This window comes from Pangasianodon hypophthalmus, chromosome 11, assembly GCF_027358585.1.
Source record: "Pangasianodon hypophthalmus isolate fPanHyp1 chromosome 11, fPanHyp1.pri, whole genome shotgun sequence".
NCBI lineage: Eukaryota > Metazoa > Chordata > Actinopteri > Siluriformes > Pangasiidae > Pangasianodon > Pangasianodon hypophthalmus.
The window spans coordinates 19,149,309-19,166,362 of record NC_069720.1 but is presented as its reverse complement, the minus strand read 5'-3'; the positions used below and the strand labels follow the sequence as shown (position 1 = coordinate 19,166,362).

General features: G+C 38.5%; 1 protein-coding gene across 22 annotated transcripts in view; it reads left to right on the top strand.

Annotated features, from left to right (window-relative positions):
• Positions 1–14,170, top strand: part of adgrl2a (adhesion G protein-coupled receptor L2a) — a 97,283-nt gene extending 83,113 nt beyond the window's left edge. For 6 of the 22 annotated variants that reach the window (XM_034308668.2, XM_053237979.1, XM_034308669.2 and 3 more), the window contains 8 exons: positions 1,096–1,162; positions 4,190–4,281; positions 6,452–6,620; positions 6,841–6,969; positions 7,419–7,515; positions 8,737–8,865; positions 9,561–9,578; positions 12,200–14,170. In XM_034308668.2, coding sequence (XP_034164559.1) covers positions 1,096–1,162; positions 4,190–4,281; positions 6,452–6,620; positions 6,841–6,969; positions 7,419–7,515; positions 8,737–8,865; positions 9,561–9,578; positions 12,200–12,942 — 1,444 coding nt within the window. In that variant the 3' untranslated portion in view covers positions 12,943–14,170. Of the gene's footprint in view, positions 1–1,095; positions 1,163–4,189; positions 4,282–6,451; positions 6,621–6,840; positions 6,970–7,418; positions 7,516–8,086; positions 8,145–8,736; positions 8,866–9,560; positions 9,613–11,664; positions 11,704–12,149 lie in introns of all 22 variants that reach the window. The other 16 variants (XM_034308671.2, XM_053237988.1, XM_053237986.1 and 13 more) reach the window with 10 other exon arrangements.
• Positions 14,171–17,054: the final 2,884 nt, after the last annotated feature.

Here is a 17,054-nt window from a genome sequence, read left to right as displayed (position 1 = left end):
ACACACACACACACACACACACAGTAAATCTTTAAGAGGACACCTGAAGTGACTGTGGTTTTTATCGGCTCAAAAAGCCTCTAGCGAGCTCTTGTTTGTAAAACACTCTCTAACAAAGACAAGTGCTGCATGGGAAGGCTTTTACACAGATTAATGATAGTGTTTTAGCTCAGGCTAGAGGTACTAAGGGCTCCTCTTTATGTGTGTGTTAATGTGTGCCTAATACAGGTCACACTGCCTTGTCTAAGCTTTTTCTTAATCATGGCTAAAGGCAGTAATGTAATTCATACACAGTTCTACAGAGAAATATATAGAAAAATGAGGGCTTATGGTTTTAAGTTGTTTCATTATAACACTGCAGTGTGTGTGTGTGTGTGTGTGTGTGTGTCGGGGGGGATGTTTATATATGTTGGTGGTAACCACAAGGTCAAAACTGTCAGATATAGCTATCCTTGTGGGGACATTTGGCTGGTCCCCATGAGTAAAACTGCCTTTTTTTAGCTGCATTAATAATTATGTCAGTGGAAGGTCCTCACAAGTAAGGATAGCAAGACAAATGTGTGTGTGTGTGTGTGTGTGCATGTAATGTCTTCTGTGGTTTCTATTAGCACAGTGTAAGTTTGCACTAATTTAGGTAATCAATATTTCCTGCCGGAGGTCACAGACAAGAGCACCTAGATACTTTTACAGACAATTACCATCTTTGAGCTGCATTTAACAGTAATGTATACACTGGCTTGCCAAGCCTACAACATCGTAATGTGATCCACACCAGACAATGTGCTGTCTTAGTGAGGAATAGCATTCTCTTTTTTTCTTCCCATTAATCCTTATCAAGAGACGACATTGCTTTCAAAATAAATGATATATATATATATATATATATATATATATATATATATGTATGTATGTATATATATATATATATATATATATATATATATATATATATATATATATATATATATATATGTATATATATATATATACATACATACATACATATATATATATATACATACATACATACATATATATAATTCCCTTGCAACCTCATTTAGGTTTTTAATATGTCTTGTCTGTTCCTCTGTGTAGATGCTGGCTGAGATTGGACAACCACTTTATTTGGAGTTTTATTGGACCTGTTACTTTCATCATCATGGTATGTTCTGTCTTATACTTGGCTCTGTGTTCATGTGCATCTGCATTGGAAAGTGTGTGCATACCAAGTGGGAAGAAAAGAAAGGAAACAGGAAAAAATTAGGTGCTTGCCTCCAGACCTGGCCAGAATGATACACCTCATAGTTTAAGCAATAATTGACTTCTCCAAGCCAATGACAGATGCTGCAACAAGAAGCGCCATGGTGTGAAAACATCAAGCCAGGTCGCTTTTGTTATTTCCTTGGCTTGATTCAGCCGATCGTAGCGCTTCGATTTCTGTGCAGATCAGTTCAGTCTCAGCAAACTCAGTCAATGCAGCCCACTGTAGGAGAGAAGCACTCTGAAAAGCCGGTTTGAAAGGACTGAGTAATGTTTTTGTGGGAATAATTTTGCCACGATGCAGAGAGGCTTTCACAACAGAGCATTAAAGTATAATGTTATCCTCAAAAAATGCCCAGCATGCTAGTGAAGGACCAATATTAAATGGCACACTGAGATTTTCTTTTCTTTCTTTTTTCGGCAGCATGACTTTTCGAGAAGTAGGTGATAACTTTCTCTTATGGTACAGCGCTCTCAGCAGCATTTCTGTAGTTGGTTTTGAGGAACATTCAGGCGAAGGGCATATATGACATATATTGACACAGCTGCTGTTCAAGCATGCACTTATTTACTGGTTATGACTTCGCTGCCTCCAAGTATATTGGTGAGGCACTGAAGCAAAAGGCCTGTGGGGAGAAATAGAAGGATATAGAAAAAAAGAGAGGGAAAAATGAGAGAGACATTCTAGCAGGTGGTATTTACATGAGCTGTTTGGCTTTAGAGTTCTGCTATCTATTGGTTCCCCCTCTCTAATCTTTGTCCCGGGTCAAACCTCGTCATCCTGAAAATGAAGACAGGAGGTGGCAAAGGTGGAGAAATGTTTGACCAAGGCCAAGTTCATTATGCGCAGATGACATGACCTCCTCGAATGCTGTCAAACGATGAGATTACAGTAATGGAAAGTGCTGTTTGTCTTACAGTAGCGGGGGAGACTCTGGTCCATGTGGCAGGACACATGCTGAAAGTTATCAAATGTTGAAAAGAAAAAAGCAGCAGCGACCGCTAAAGAATACGCTCCACTAACAAGTTGCAGATTAGACGTCACCCTGAGTTTGAAAGCTCTACAAAGGGCTCTTTGCGGAGGCATGTGAGAGACTCTCATTTAGCCACTTCTCTGCCAGGAACCATACGCCGGTTTGATGTATGTGTTTGCAGCAGCTCTGATTACCAGAAACCATGTTCCAGTCATCTTCAACACAAGGCCCGTGCCCCTTATGAAGCTGATTTATTGTTGAGGACTCAAGCAGCAGGACTCACAGTTCTCAGGGAGTTGTCGCAACACATTTTCCCAATTGACAATGTGAGATGAGGCACAATGGCTGCGAGTTCCCTGGGGAATCACTGGGACCAAGGTTTTCCCCTAAACCTGTGACCCTATTTCTATTAGCACAGTGTACATTTATACTAATAGAAATAGGGTTTCTCAGGAAATTGGCTTTGTCCTTGTCAGTGAGAAAAGCGGTTTGGCAGGGGGAAGGGAAAACGCACACAAAGACAATCTCATTATTCAACGTGCAGCACTTACAGCAGCCTGCTTTTAAAAAAAGAGGAAAAATAGAACGGTTCTGCTGAATCGAGCATGAAAGGCCTAGGGTGGTCTTGTAACTTTGAAAAACACTGCTCCTCTTTCGTTGCTCTTTAAAAGTGGTAGTTCCTGGAAGCTTTTGAAAGTGTGCAGGCAGCCAGAGGTTGGCCTGCTCTGGGACACAAAGGGGCATTAGATCTATGTAAAGAAGAACATGGAAGTAATGAGTGGTCTCGAGGCATCAGATCATGACGCGTCGTGAGCTGTTTGCATCATCCAGACAGCTCCATCTGCACCTTTAATATTTCATCCGGTTCATGCAGAGTTCACTGGGCACACACGCCGACTCCCACAGCGCGGTAAAAAGCTTTCTCCTCAGTACAGCTCAGGGTCTTCTTTATGGAGAGAGAAAAGAAAGCGAGAGAGAGAGAGGAGCTAAGTCAGGAACAGCTTTCACAAAGGTAGCGGAAGCCCCAGGGAGGGCAGCAGGGAAAGTGAGTTGGTGGTGTGTGCTGGCCGAGGGGGTCGAAAGTGTATGCTTGCCTTGCTCTCCACACATACACTCCCTCTTCACCTGTCTCATCAGATCCATGTCACCACTCCAGGCAGTGTGAGAGTGTATGAAGGGCATTTCAGTACACTGGAGTCACACCAGTGCCACCAACACACACAACGTCACGCCAGCATCACGGCAATCTGCCAAAAGGGCTGTTGGGTTTTTTTTGTTCTCGTCTTATCCCTTCATTCATTCTTTCATTGGCATTTGTGTCCTGTCACTGACTCCTGTGTAACAGCTGCTGATGTGAGGGAGGAGGTATATTGATTATCTCTGCTGTTTGAGGGCAGTGTACAAATCAATTAGATTGTGTGGCATCGAAAAAGCAAGTTGCCGCGCTGAAGCTTATTTCACACCAGCTAGTGGTGTTGTTCATGAGCGTTGCTACGAATATGCTATTTTTCCAGCATTCACAGCACATACCATGCCCCATTATAAAAAGATCTCGCAACCTCAGCAGTTTTTGTCTATGTGTGTGTTTTAGTGTGTGGACATGAGTGTGAGAGTAAGAGAGCGTGAGCTATACAAAGACATACTATTCAATCATTCATGCGTTTTAAATGTGGCTCCATTTACATCCCTAAATAATTTTTGTCTACTGCTGTTCTATGGTTTCACTTCTCTCTTAACAGTGCTTGTGTTTATCTTGCAGTGTGCTGGATTTTGATTCATTTTTCATACCCTTATCAATATAGAATCACCCAGCAGTTGGCTCCAGCAGTTTCACTCGGGCTGCAGAGACACTTAGCTGGCTCTTTTCCGAGAATGCCACAGATGAAACTTTTCTGTCTTTTCATTTTCAAGTGTATTTTGATTTATTAACACAGGCATTAACTCTTTTTCAACAGCTTAATCTCATCTTCCTGGTCATCACAATATACAAAATGGTGAAGCACTCTACTTCATTGAAACCAGACTCCAGCAGGTTGGAAAATATAAAGTAAGTGAAGCTGTTCCGAGTTTTGATATTTCTTCAGTCCAAAACTGTTTTCTATGTAGTTCATGTTATGAAAGAGTATATAGTAGAAGGGACAGAAGAAATACATTCTCTACATTTTTAAAATGTCGGATATGTCCAGAATATCACTGAAAGATGACATCACTGAATGAAACCTAACTGAATTTAAAAAAATACTTTGTGTGTATTTTTAGATTCCAGTGTTTTGATAGTGATAACAAAAGTGTCCTTGGTGATATATCCCTGTAGAATGGAGGTGTGTGTGTGTGTGTGTGTGTGTAGCAGGGTGCAGCAGAGAGAATAACAGCATTTCCAATAACAGAACCTATTTTAATAATAGAAAAGAGAATATGTCTGCTAAGTTCACTTTATGGTCCTGCAAGCATGGTTATTATTTTTTTAATGTTTAGCAATAATATTTAAACACGCCTTAATTTTCAATTTGTCTGCCCCAGTTCAATCAAAACAAAAAAAGTTGAGTTTCATCAAAAGTGATTGACAAGGTTTTATAGTGCTGGAATAATGAAAAAAAGAAGAAAACAAATGAATGAACAAAATGAATGCTATCCACATTTCTCAGATGTATGTTACACAGTGTTATGATTTTGCTTTTACCTTGTCAGAACTCTTTTTATTTGAGCTTGCAGGGCTAAGGATCGTAGCCTACATGGCATTGGAAGCACTGTTTGCATGTTGCATGTGGAGAGAGCTAATCTGTGGCATCTCCTTTCTTTTCTCTTCCCGTTTTTCCACATCTACCCCCCTCCCCCCACTTCTGTCTATATCTCTTGCTCTCTCTCTCTCTCTCACCCTGCTCTTACCCAAACCAGTAATTATCACGTTTGTGATGGCTACTATAATACCGATTTGCCTGGGTAAGCTCTTATCATATATCACAACCTATGATGGCCACTCATAAAACGTTAGCGCCACTGTAAATTTTTCATGGCAGAAATATATACGGGCACATTTCCAATAAAATTTCACTAGACCCCTCTCTTGTCACAAGGACCTGTTTTAACCATTATTGTTTGTGTAGCTGTGCTCACTTATTACATGGTGAATAAATCAAATGCTTTGCTGTTTAGTTGAAAAAAGAAGTATAGAAGTAAAATAAGAAGGCCCACTATGGCTGTAAATCTTTATTACAGTACTGCTTGTGTCTGACTCACTTTAAAGCATATGTTCCACATTTGAACAGTATTTTATTCTATGTAAGTGAATTGGCTCAGCACAGTTTCCAGCCTCATCATTTTAACATATAGAACGATAATGATCATCATCTTTCCTCTGACCCTGCCAGCTTCATCTCTTTACAATTTCCAGCTTCACAGTTTACTTTTTTCTTTTTTAAACTGGACTGTGATCTGTCTGACCCGATTTTGTCTCTCTTCCCTGCTTACCACGCTCTCTAGCTATGAAGATAATAAACCATTTATCAAGTAAGACCGTCAGCTAGACGTTTCTTTCTCAGCCTCGTAGTTTCCCTTTCATCACTCTGCCACTCTCCTCAGTCTTTCTCTGACCTTCCAGCCCCCTCATCCTCAGTTTAAAATGCCCATCCTCCATGTTTGTCAGTGCTCTTATCCGTCAGCAAGGGTGTCTGAAGGTTCCCTTGAATCTTCACACACCACTCCTCCTTTCTCCTTTTTTGGTTCCTTTCTTTCCTCTAACTCTATCTCTTTGGTTCCTTAGCTAGCCAAGATGTGTTGTCAACGCCTCCTCAAGTGTAATGGACCTATTTGAAATTATTGCAGTCCTCAAGTGCAATATTTCTTCTCTCCTCCTTCTAAATGCAGCTCAAAATGACATGTTTCTTCATGTAATAGTGTGGCACACACCAAATTCCCACACTCCAAATATCGTAATATATGACTGAGAACCAGATTGATACATGTGCATATTTATTCATTTCTTATTTATTCAAATCTCGGTTTTATTCCCTCACATTTCTCATTTCTCCCAGCCCCAGGTCAAATGATAAGGACCTGTTTTTAAAACTTTACTGCACCATGTATGTTTTCCCGTCTTTTTTCTTTGATGTTTTAGTAGATGTCTTACTTTCGAGCCATCATCAGTGCCTATTTTAAAGCCTCACAATTTATGGCTTCCCTGCAGACTCACACTTGGTGTTATGTGTCTGCGTTTGCAGGTCCTGGGTTCTAGGAGCGTTTGCTTTGCTATGTCTTCTGGGTCTTACCTGGACCTTCGGTTTGTTATTCATCAATAGCGAGTCCGTCGTGTTGGCCTATCTCTTTACCATTTTCAACACCTTCCAGGGCATGTTCATCTTCATCTTCCACTGTCTGCTTCAGAAAAAAGTGAGCTTTATTCGTTTCCTATAGAAACTGCTTATTTAATAAAACAGTGCATTTTATATATTACCATAGGTTGCCTATTAAAACTGTATCTCTAAGTTAAATCTAGAGCATCTTTTACACACTGCCCCAGGGTGATAAAATTGGTTATAAGAGCTGTTGAGTTGTTAACAGAAACGCACATTCAGGAACTCAAAGGACACAAACGGCCTTTGAATTGCAGGTTCGTCGAGAGTACAGCAAATGCCTTCGCCACACATCTTGTTGCAGCAGCTTGCCAAGTGAGAGCTCCCACAGTTCCACAAAGACAGCAACAACAAGGACAAGTGCTCGCTACTCCTCTGGCACTCAGGTAAGCTCAGTACACTGCGCCTAGAAGAACCAAGCTGACCCAGTTTCCTCTAGCTTTCAGGAAGAGATAAAGCACATAGTGAATAGAAAGCAAGGTTGTGAATTACAAGCTGAAATGATAATATAAAATGTGGATTACCTGTAACCTAGGATGATTCTACTACAGCATTCAATGAAGAATTGCATTGATTTTTGAAGCATTCTGACAGATGATGGTTTTTCTATGTACATGCTCCTGAATATCGAACTGTATCTGAATTTTGTAGATAATTTGGGAAATATGTAATAGAAAACGGGAATGATTTGGTAAAACAACACCTCTGGGATTTCAGGGTTATGATGCTGGTAAGAAGTCAGTTAAAATGATTTTAAATGAGAGAGAGAGAGAGATTACAGAGATATCTTTCAAAGTGGTTTGACGCTTAATTGCTGCCTTTGTTAATCTAACAGAGTCGAATCAGAAGAATGTGGAATGACACTGTAAGAAAGCAATCTGAATCCTCCTTTATCTCAGGGGACATCAACAGCACATCAACCCTCAACCAAGGTCAGTGAGAAACCATTGGTGCTACATTAGAAGCATTTTAGTCTCTTGAGCTCCTTTGTGAACTTATATGTCCCTTATTAATTCAGAGCTAGTGGTGTTAGGTTATGATATTTCCTTTGCCAGTAAATGTTAATGGACACTTTGTTTTGCAGTACTAAACTACATATAGGTGACAAATTAAAGGAAAAACAATATAAAGTGTGATAGAAAATATAGTTCTATTAGAGACCACTCCCATCAGGATAGGATAAACGTGATCATTCAGAATAACTTTGGGTTGATTTGGAATGACCATTCCCTTTAAGGATACATACCCCTACAGCATAACTGAGCCACTGTTTTTCCTTTAATTTGTCACCCGTCTATGCATGTTGTAAGGTCTAGAAGAAGGTAGTCTTGTGCGGTGTGTGTCTAGACTAAAAGCCACATCCTGCAGAAGAGCTGCACATTTTAAGTTCATAAGCTCCTTTGCTCCTAACACACACCCAGGCGCATCAATTAATCAAGATGTACAATGACCTAGTGGATGCTATTTGAAGGACTTAGAAAAAAAATGTCATTTATTATTTAGCCAGGGCACAAATGTATGATGATGAGAAGATGATGTTCAACTCTAGCTGACCCGAGTGGTAAGGTTGTGTTCCTCAGTCATCGCTTTGGCTTGCTCTAAAATGCTAAAGCAGTCCTTCATGCATGCACAAGTCAGGAGAGGCTGACATCCTTTTCCTCTCTTCATGCTTCTGTTCCTTTGCACTGACTGAGACAACAGATATTTCAGAAAGGATTTTTTTTTTCTTTTTTAAACTGTCAGTCTTATGAGTGAAAATTAAATTCCAAATGAATACAGTCACTCATGAAATGAGATGCTTACCAATTGGTATCATCTGTCCAGATAAGTGTCAAGATCCTTTAAAGCTGGCAGATCCTTTACCCCTTACAACTGAACTGGCTTGCGGTAGTAATAACGTATTAGATTGATAATATAATGGCAACAAATGTTTGGTATACCAAGCAGCTCAGTAATAATTATCCTATCATCATAACAAGTAAACAAATCTCAATAAAACATTGATTCTGCAAATATCGTATAAGATATTTCATAATAAATGAATTATTATGATCCCCTGAGCCAGTCATCATTAAATAGTATGAGAGGTTATATATCCTTGTTATATCCATGTGCTCTGAACTTATATCTTCTCCTCTGTCTTGCTGATCCAGGAATGACGGCCAATTATCTACTAACAAACCCTCTTCTACGACCCCAAGGCACTAACAACCCGTACAATACCTTACTGGCCGAAACGGTCGTATGTAACACTCCTACGGCTCCTGTCTTTAATTCTCCAGGTGCGCTTACTAAACCACCATTTCTCTTCTGTACTCTGACGCCTGTGCTGGTGCATTGTAGTATTACTCTCTCTCTCACACACACACACACACACACACACACACACACACACTCTTTTTTTCTCTCTGTTCTATAATATACAGATATATATGAATTCCAGATGGAAGGCATATCCCAAAATTTTAGACAGAACTGAAATGTTTATTACCCTGGAAACATTTCAGTATCATCTTCGATATACTGTATACAGTTTCTCATTTTAAGACTCTGCCTTTTATTTTATTATAGAGAGCGATACTATATATATTTATTTCACAGTTCAGTTCATTCCTCTACAATTATTGATATTGATTTCTGATTGTGTGATAGAATTTATTGTGTTTTAGTGCATAATAAGTGAATATTATGAAGCAAGCTGAACCTTATCCTCAAAAATGTGGAGTGAAACTGATGCTTCCTGCTTTTTTTTTGTCGTTCATTCTGTTGGAATTAAAGCCAATTATGCATAATCAAGTTAAAATTGATTGGTGTCCATTTCACTAGCTTCATCCTAAAACACAATTAAAGCATATGTGACTGTGATTTACAAGCGTGCCCCAGGGTGTGACATTCAAGTGCTGTGACATTTTGGAAATTGATGTGAAACCTTAATATCTATTTGCTCTGCTTTTTCCCTCTTGCTGCATGCCTCTAGCGACCTACAGAGAGACAAGTATGGGAGTAAAACTTAACTTTGCCTATCAAATGTAAATTTTTTTTCAGCATGATTTTTTCTAAAAAGGCACAATCACTGGTTTAGCCTCAGACCATCTATACTCAGTGAGCAAGTGGTTCAGAAATCTTTAAAAGTTGAAATATGGTCATTATCTGGACTTACTAGTATGTGGAGTGGGGAAGAAACACAATCGATTCATCAATTCTTTGAATGAAGTATACGATCAAAATTTTATATCTTTAACACTTTTAATAAGAACAGAGCAATAATAATAATAATAATAATAATAATAATAATAAACATTTTTAACATGCTGATGACACGACAAATATGGAAGTTATGTTGGTTATGTCATCAGCGCAGATTAGGTGTAACCTTAGAAAGTAGCATGGAAAGGTCATTGGTGTAACACTGTGTCAGTGATCTTACAGATGTACACCATAGGGCATTAGTGATGAAGGATTATAACACCTCTGACTATATGGCACAGGATCCTGTTAAATTTAACGTGAGATAATGCATGAAGCATCTACTGAAGTATTTTTATCACACCATGACTAATACAGTAGGATAGGATTAATGACTGATACAAAGAGTTAAATACAAGAAATGAAGATAATTAAATATTTTAAGATATTTCATACCATGGTTTTTGGAAACGATAAATTGTCCAAAAAATTCATAGCACGCTTCGATGATGTGACTAATACAGTAGATTTTATTGGGTATATCATCACCGCAGATTAGGTCAGACATTAGAAAGTACCATTGAAAAAGTTATCCAGTTTGATTGAGGACGTATGATCTGTCACTGGTGTAACACTGTGTCAGTGATGTTACAAGCGAACACATTATGATACATGAGGAACTTCTCGGACCGTGTGACACAGGAATTTAATACAAGCTAATACATCAACCATCTATTGAAGTGTTTGGATAAAGACCTTTTTTTTTAAGATAAATACAATACAAATTAATTTCATTTAAATAGTTTTAAACATTAAATATCCTGGCTAGTCAAATAATGAATTCTTACATTTAAAAAATTGTATTTAAAAATGGTTAGTTAAATAACTAAACTACGAGTATATACATGTAGCATTCATCTAACTGATCTGGTTATTTATTTGAATCTGTATGAAAATAGCATCTTTAACCTCAGTGACACTTGCAACACACTCCATCCAGATAATGAACTATAAATAAATGTCTTAGAGTCACTAGAGTAAACATGCTTGCCACTTTTCTGTGCATAATTGGAATTAAGTCATAGAGATGCAGTATCCTATCTTCACTCCTCATTAAATTATTATTGTTATCACAAATGGATGATATCATCTGGATCACTCTTATTAACTTCTGCAGGTAATTTAAATCAGGATATCTGTGTGGTAAAAATTGCTTTACTTTTCTATGGCAGCTGCTATAATTTTCCTTTGTGTACATTTTCATTCTAGATTGTATTTCCACTTATTATCAGGTTTTCTACATGCAAATTATTTTTGGCCGTTATCAGTGAGGAGCTATATCACAATAAAACACATAGTTCTATTTGTTTTCACACATATATTTGTACAGTTTACCAGAATGTTTCCTTTTACTCCCCTTTCTCCCGATCCCAAACCCCTGCTAGGCATTACAAATGTTCGTCTCTTTGTCTGCTTCATCCTTTTATTCCCTTTTTTATATCCAAGACTTCCATTTGAAGAGATGCCAATAACTGCTGACCCAGTGCAGTCTTTATGGTGTTAAAAACAGAAAGGGGTGAAAGCACATTTGAATCTGTCACTGCAAGCTGTGAGGAGAGCGCAGAGCTGTAGGTTTCTGATCGACCTTTACCTGCCCAAGGCAACAACGCTCACATACCCACTCAATTAGCTGCAGACTTAACGGCCCAGCTCGCAAAAACAAACTGAATGGTGACATTTAATGAGGAGAGAAGCCTTTAATTGTCTATCAGATTTAATTTGCTGAACCCTTGCTCACGTTGATTTTGTCAGTGATTACATCATATTTTACAATAAAATCATTTGTTTTTTTTGTTTGTTTTTTTTTTTTTTCGTTTCTTTCTTTTGTCCATCAGCTACTCTTAGGCCAGATAGCCTGAACAGACAGACATGATGTGAGTTGTCTAAAGTTAGTCATTTCCACTTGCCTGTCTGTCGTGCTGTTGGATGGTTGCTTGCTGGCTTCTTCATAGTGAGAGACTTGGCTGTCTGTGTTTTTCTTCTTTTTTGGTCCCTTTTTTTGGCCATGTGCTTTTTTCATTTCCTTTTTCTCATATCCTCCCACAGCCCGTTCTCACTCCCCCTCCCAAAATAAGCTGGAAGACTGATGAATTATGTTAATGTTCTAACTTGCCCATCTGTGGCTCCACTTTGGCAGTGTCCTTTAAAATGTGTTTGCGATGTTTGTGCTATTTTTTTTTTTATGTTGTTTAGGATGTCTTAATTATCATGCATTTAACATCATAATAAATGCTTTAGATTTAAGTGTCATGCTTGAAATCTAAAGCCAGTCCTAAACAACATTCATTATATTTTTTTTTAACCTTTTCTATCGTTACAGGGCCAGTAGTGACTAATGTGCACCCCCCCTCACATGTTCTGTTGTTGTAGGACACTCAATGAACAATGCCAGGGATACAAGTGCAATGGATACTCTACCGCTAAATGGTAACTTCAATAATAGCTACTCGCTTCGGAACGGGGACTACGGTAATGGTGGCATCGGCCTAGATGAAGCCGCCTTCGAGAAGATGATTATCTCAGACCTGGTGCACAGCAACCTGAGGACATGTGCCAAAAGACAGCGGCAAGAGCCTCATATCTCCACTAGAAATGCAGCCGGGGGAGGGACCAGTAGCAAAGATGAAGCCACTGTAGCCGAAACTACATCCTTGGTGCCCGTGGACAGCGAGAGCAGCCATTTACTGGTGGGGAGTCTGAGCTTGCACCATCAGCACCACCTGGATGCCCCTCTCATCCCCCAGCGGACTCACTCGCTCCTGTATTACACTCAGGAGAGAGTGAGAACCGAGCCCACAGCTACAAAACACAGTCTGCAGCCACCCACTACGGACTCCCTGTACTCCAGAGAGCTGAACCTGAGAGACTCGCCCTTAACCGAGAGCGGCCTCCAGACAGAGCAGCTCTCGCCCTCCAAACACAGCGAGGACGAGGATGCCTACTACAAGAGCATGCCCGATTTAGGGGCCGGCCAACAGCTGCACACCTACTATCAGATGAGCAGGGGAAGCAGTGACGGTTATATAATCCCCATCCCCCAATCCCCTAAAGAGGAGTGTGAGCCAGAGGTGGACGTACGGGAAGGACAGATGCAGCTCATCACGAGCCTTTAATATGTTCTTTTTTTTTTCGCAAAAACAATCAGCACCAGTTGCCACAAGGACACTGGGTACTAGGGGAGGGTTTAGAACAAGGTTCATACTTCATCTCGCTTCGTCTTTCACTACTTTCCCCTCAGAAACATAGCTCTTCACTGTTTCGCTGACATCCCCAAAGATGTGTAGACCAGTATGGCTGCATTGCAGTGTGATTCCGCTTGTCTAAATCAGCGCTGATTTGACTGTAAAAACAATCAGATGTGGGATTTGATGGACAAGTCTTAGCGCTGCCGATGTTGACTGACTCAGAACTATGGAATGATTTCACATAAAAAAAGAGAAAAAAAAAAATATACCAAATAATAGTATTTCCTGTTTCAGCTCGTACAATGTTTGTCAGAGGTTGTACATAGGGTCACATAATTCAAATCCAGTTTTGTATTATATACAAAAATGGAGTTTCCAGCACGTAAGCAGAGATGTGTACTAAGATTATTGCTAATGGGACTGTTTATTTAGGAAATTTAGTAGTCTGGATCTACGGCCCCATTTTTACAATGAAGATCAGATTGTGCTGTATAACCACTAGCAATCAACCCCAGGCCTTATCTTTTCGTGGTTGTACAGTAAAACCATCAAGGATAATGGCATAAAAATATATATTTTGTTGTATTTCAGGTGCATAATAAGAAGGCGACCTTAATTATAATAAGGAAACATTTTAATTAAGACTTTAATTAAGACGTGTCTATCCAGAAGTGACTATTGTGTGGGAAAAAAAATTGCACATGTTATAAGAAAATGATTTGTTCTTACAGTTTATTCATCATGGTGTGTTTGGAGGAGGATTAAGATGAAATGAATGGACACAGAGCTTAGAGAGGTTGCTGACATCAAATTCTGTCTTGTTCAGGAAAATGAGATTGCTGCACCAAAGCTTTGGGCTTTAGGAGGAAATTAGGATTTTTCTTGCCTTTGTTTAAAAGATTCTCAGAGAATCTGTACAGGCATGAAAGTCACTCAAGTCCACAGCCAAACACGAGGCTTTCCAGACACATTCTTCTAAATAGATTTCCGATATTTATTTATTAAATTATTCTCAGTGATACTTTTGAACTCTTTTGTGAATACATTACAGCACTGGTTCATTCTTTGCATTAACATGTTAGTAAGGAGCCCCATACAAATAATGTAAAGTTCAACACTTGTTTAACAATAAATAAATGTGAATTTTTGGCTATTATAGCATGTTTTTATTCCCATGACTTCAGATGCTCTGTGTGTGTGTGTGTGTGTGTGTGTGTGCGCACACCTGTGTCCATGGAAAAAGAAGTGCGTTACTTCAAATTAATTAGTGTTTCCATTATTTTGACAACTATCGCTAGGTGCTTATCTGCAAGCTCTTTTTTAATTGGTCTTCAAGGCTGTTTGCAACACATTCAAAAGTCAGTGCGAGACTTTTCACTGTATTGTGTGAACATAAACAGATGGACCATGGTTAAAAGTCACTTCACACTGACTCCTGTATAAAACATCATTATACAGCAGTGGTGAATTAACATTTCTGATTGGTCAGAATTTTTTTTATAGCAGCACGCCTTGCACACTAGATCCGGCTGCAAGGTTTATGCTAAAGTGTGTCCCAAAAGTCTCTAAACATAGGGGTAAATAATACTTTTTAGCAAAATGTATCTTTATTTACAAAACATCCTCTACACAATTGACATTTTTTGTAAACACACATGGAATTGTCTCTCCTACTCATGATGAACTCATGCATAACATCGGATGTGTTAACACATAATTGCATGTCCATCGCAACAGCTTCCCGACTCAGCCATGAGAATGATTTCAATCTTTTGTCAAAGGCATTCTTAAAGGCTATCTGAAAAAAATATAATATAAACTAAGTATGAAAAATTTTGGAATCTTAATCTTAATCAGCACAGAGACTTGCATGGACATGCCACATAAATGGATAACAAAAAGACATGTAATTGTTGATCTCCTGAAGTTTTCTGTGAGGAGATGTCTGTTTAGCATTTCTAGAAGGAGTCTTCAGTGTCAGAGCTTTGTAACGGTTTGTTTCTTGGTTACATGAATAACCAAGAGTAATGTTTATTTGTTTGTTTTTTTTTTTGTTTTTGTTTTTTTTGGAGGGGGGAGTTGCCTTATTAATTTCAAGAGAGAAAAAATAGAGGCTGGTATTTAGCTGCTATAACAAAAGTAGTAAAAGGAACTAATTTGTTTTGTGAAAGTTCCACAACATTAAATGTAACTATAAAATGGTAAAAAAGTACGGTGTGTCATTCTTTAATAAATAAATCTTATCATTGGCAAATTTCTGCAGTATAAGAGGAATAAAACAATTCAAGATGTGCTCTTATTGAAAAATAGTCAACCTCAAGGTGGTAATAGTAACTTATGCAACATTACAGCATTCCGTCATTGATTATTTTTCTATACCAGCACACTCCTTCATGTTTTATTCCTTACTTATCAGAGAGGCTAATTGAGAAATGATGAGAAATCTGCTGTTCACTTCCACTCAACACTTGGCTGTATCGCTTTCCTTTCGACAAGCTGGAAACCTTTGTGAAACGTTTGATTTAAAAAAAAAAAAAAAAATCACCACCTCACCGTGTCATCCATGTCTCCTGTCCAATGACCCGAAACTCTCTTGCTCGGATCCATCTGCGGTTTTCCTTCCATCACACACTGACATGTCTGTCACAGTGCTTTGTCCTCCTATAACCCTAAACTCTAAAGCGTGTTTGACAGGTACAGATCAAAAGCCGAGAAAAAAAATGCACTTCCTCTCATCTCCTTTATATTGGCGTAATTCCGAGTTATTTCATCTTATATTGGGGATATGTCACATTATTTTAAAACAAAACAGGAGTGAAAACTCTCATAGAATCAGCACTTCTTTAATTGATCAGGTTTGGTACACGTGTTTTAACCTTGAATGCAAGTGAGCATTGATTGTGCATTGCCTTGCTGATAGCACGAATGTTGGGTGATGGACAGAAGCAGCAATAACTATAATAAATGTCTCTGATGTATTGTTGATTCTCATTAAGATTCCGGATGAATGCTCGGACAGAAATTGTCATACAGCTCCGGTCCATAACGCCTCAGGAGCTGTTGGCTGTGTTTGGATTGGGATTTAAGTCACATTAGATCAGTTTGAAATATTCATCTGCCTACCAACGTGGATGTTTGTGCTGGTAAAATCAATGTAAACACCATACTTATTTCTCCTTCAGTTGTTTTTCAATGAACTCGTTCTTTAATAAATAAAATCTGCTAGTCGAGTGTTTACAATCATAACCAGCAATAACAAAGTATCTTATCTTACATAAGCAATATCTCCTCCAACAAATCTCCATTCATGACAGGTCACCTTGTGATGTGAATTTAATGCTTCCATGTGTCATCTATATTATTTCTCTGCAAGTTGTCATAAGGGTGCAGCTCTTCCTTTAAATTGTAATATCTTCTGGACCCAGGAAAGCACAAGTCCTACAGAACCTTTCTTGTAAGAAATTAATTTGTGGCTGAAGGTGTTGTTTGTGTAGTGTAATGCAGGTTTTCACAAGTAATTGGCGATGGGATGCATATTAAAAACTGCTAGTTACTCAAAGCATTATACTGTATGCTCCTTATTCAAACTTGAATTATTCTTGAGCAGAAATTCCAAATGGGAAGGTTTATATGGCTATTCGTTTTTCTATTTTACTTTTCAAAAAAGTAGTCAGATGACTAGTCATCTTTTTCATAGTTAAAGCAAAAAAATATATATTTAACATTGATAGTGCAAAGAATGTGTACTTCAATTAACAGTCACACACAGGCTGCAAATGAATTCTTTTTAAGCTACAAGGTTAATGAAGAAAATAAATAAGTCAGCATGATAAAAGTGCAAAATAAACCTCTGTATTATATTTCACTATTTTAAAACTATTTGACACTTAAACATGGAACACTTAACTAGACGTGCGCCTTGGAAATGGGATCCTGTGGGACCCAACAACAAATGTCATGGGAGTGTGACACACAGATGGGAGAGGGGGTTAGATATAAAGCTTGTGAGACAAAGGCCATTGAATGATTAATGGTTTTTG